At 68.0% G+C, this 1,913-nt stretch overlaps 1 protein-coding gene across 1 annotated transcript in view; it reads right to left on the bottom strand.

Moving 5' to 3' along the window:
• The window catches only part of AURANDRAFT_68587 (hypothetical protein), a gene marked incomplete at both ends in the record, with an annotated part of 7,355 nt that extends 5,840 nt beyond the window's left edge, over window positions 1-1,515 (bottom strand). The window contains 2 exons of the mRNA XM_009044290.1: window positions 434-1,312; window positions 1,396-1,515. Coding sequence (XP_009042538.1) covers window positions 434-1,312; window positions 1,396-1,515 — 999 coding nt within the window. The remainder of the gene's footprint in view (window positions 1-433; window positions 1,313-1,395) is intronic.
• Between the last annotated feature and the right edge of the window lie 398 nt (window positions 1,516-1,913).

The following is a 1,913-nucleotide window of genomic DNA, read 5'->3' as shown; positions in this document are numbered from 1 at the left end:
ACTGTTCGCGCGATTGCCAGAAGGCCCATTGGCGCAGCGGGCATCGCGCCGAGTGCCGGGCCGTGCGCGTTCGAGTCGTCATGCGCGATGGAGTCGTCGTCGGACGCGACCTCGAGCAATGGCTGCACCAGCAGGGTGTGACGTCCAAGCAGGCCGTCAGGGAAGCGTGCACGTACGTCGAACCTGGCGCGGGCGCTGCGACCGTCGAGGGGCTCATCGTGGCTCCGAAAGAGGACATGGAGTGGATGACGGAGACCTGGGAGAGTCCGATGCGCCAGCGCTTTCTCGAAGCCATCGACGCGGAGCGCGCCGCGCTCAAAGCCGAAGGCGAGACGCTTCTGCTTTTCTACTAAGCTAACCTGAAGCGCGCATTAAAAAACCAAAACCGCCCTCAGAGCTCCCCGCCGTGGGCCTTGGCGGCCGTCGCGGCGACGGCGAAGGCGTTGAGGATGTTCTTGCGCGCGGAGAAGTCCTTCCGCTTCGCCGAGGACAGGCTCGTGTCCTTGAGGAGCTTGGCGATGCGCGCGATCTCGTCCGCGAGGTACGACGGCGCCTCGCCGTCCGCCAGCTTCTTCGCGACCTTGACGTAGTAGGCGCCGTAGGCCTCCTGGTCCGCCGGGAGGTAGGCGGCGGCGGCCTCGAGCGTCGCCGCGGCGTCGTCGCCGCCGAGGAGCGCGTCGAGCTTGGCGACGCGGCCGATCTCGACCTTGCGCGTCGTCGCCAGGGGATCGAGGTCCAGCCCCGTCTCCTTGTTGACGAACTCGACGAAGCGCTCGACCTCGTCGTCGGCGCCCTCGTAGCGCACGGGCGTCGCGTCGGCCGGCGCGCCGGCCTTGAAGAGGAAGTAGCACGGGTAGCCCTTGCAGTCGTACTTGTCGGCGACGTCGCGCTCGTAGACGCGGTCGATGCCCATCTTGACGACGTCGACGTTCGCGCCGGCCATGGACGCGATCTTCGCGACGCCGTCGAGGGCCTCGACGACGAACTTGGACTCCGTCCAGGGCGTGTACATGGCGCAGAGCGTGTGCCTCGCGGGGTCGAGGACGACGCTCTCAAAGTCGTCGGACTTGATCTTGCGCACCTTGGACACCTCGATGTCGAGCTTCGGGTACTCGCCGCCCGTGCGCTCGCCGATCATCTTCAGGAACGTGTTCGCCATGCGGCCGCTGTAGTGCACGAAGTAGAACTTGTCGTCGGCGACGCCGCCCTTCTTGAACCAGCGGAAGATCGGGTGGCCGTCGATGGCGAAGCGCTTGCCGACCTTGGGCGATTCCTCCGTGTCGACGCGCGCGAGGATGACGTCGCTCTCGAACTGAGGGCCTCGGCGGTCTTGTAGAACTCGGGCTCCATGGTCTGGCAGTGGCCGCAATCCGGCTTGTAAAACTCCACGAGCACGTGCGCGGACCCGTCGACGACGCTGTCGAAGGTCTCGTCGTTCAGCTCGCGCACGTCGCCGAAGGCATGCGCGCGCTCCAGCGCCAGCGCGGCCAGCGCGAGCCGTCGCAACACGATCATAATGCGTGACGACACGCGGCGCAGAGCTACAACCCCAGGCACCGTCGGCTGGCTGAAGTTGACGCCGCGCCGCAAGGGCTGCTTGCTGCCCCGATGGGCGCGCGGTGAAAGACTGCGCGATGGACGACGACGACGCGTGCGACTGTTTCGACGACGACGAGGCGCGGCGCTGGCGCGGCGTGCGGCCCCTGCTGGCGCCGTCGACGCGGCGCCTCGTCGGCGAGGGCCTCAAGGTGCGCATGGTGCGGTCGCTGCCGACGGAGCCGCTCCGGGACGTCGCCAAGGCCCTCGACACGACGGTCGCCTGGCGGCTGGAGTACGGCGTCGACGACCTGCTCTGCGACCGGGCCGAGTACTGGGAGCCGTACCACGCCGCGTGGGCCACGACCGCGCACGGA

This window comes from Aureococcus anophagefferens (genome assembly GCF_000186865.1).
Source record: "Aureococcus anophagefferens unplaced genomic scaffold AURANscaffold_228, whole genome shotgun sequence".
Taxonomy (NCBI): Eukaryota; class Pelagophyceae; order Pelagomonadales; family Pelagomonadaceae; genus Aureococcus; species Aureococcus anophagefferens.
This window is presented reverse-complemented; position numbering and strand designations above follow the sequence as displayed.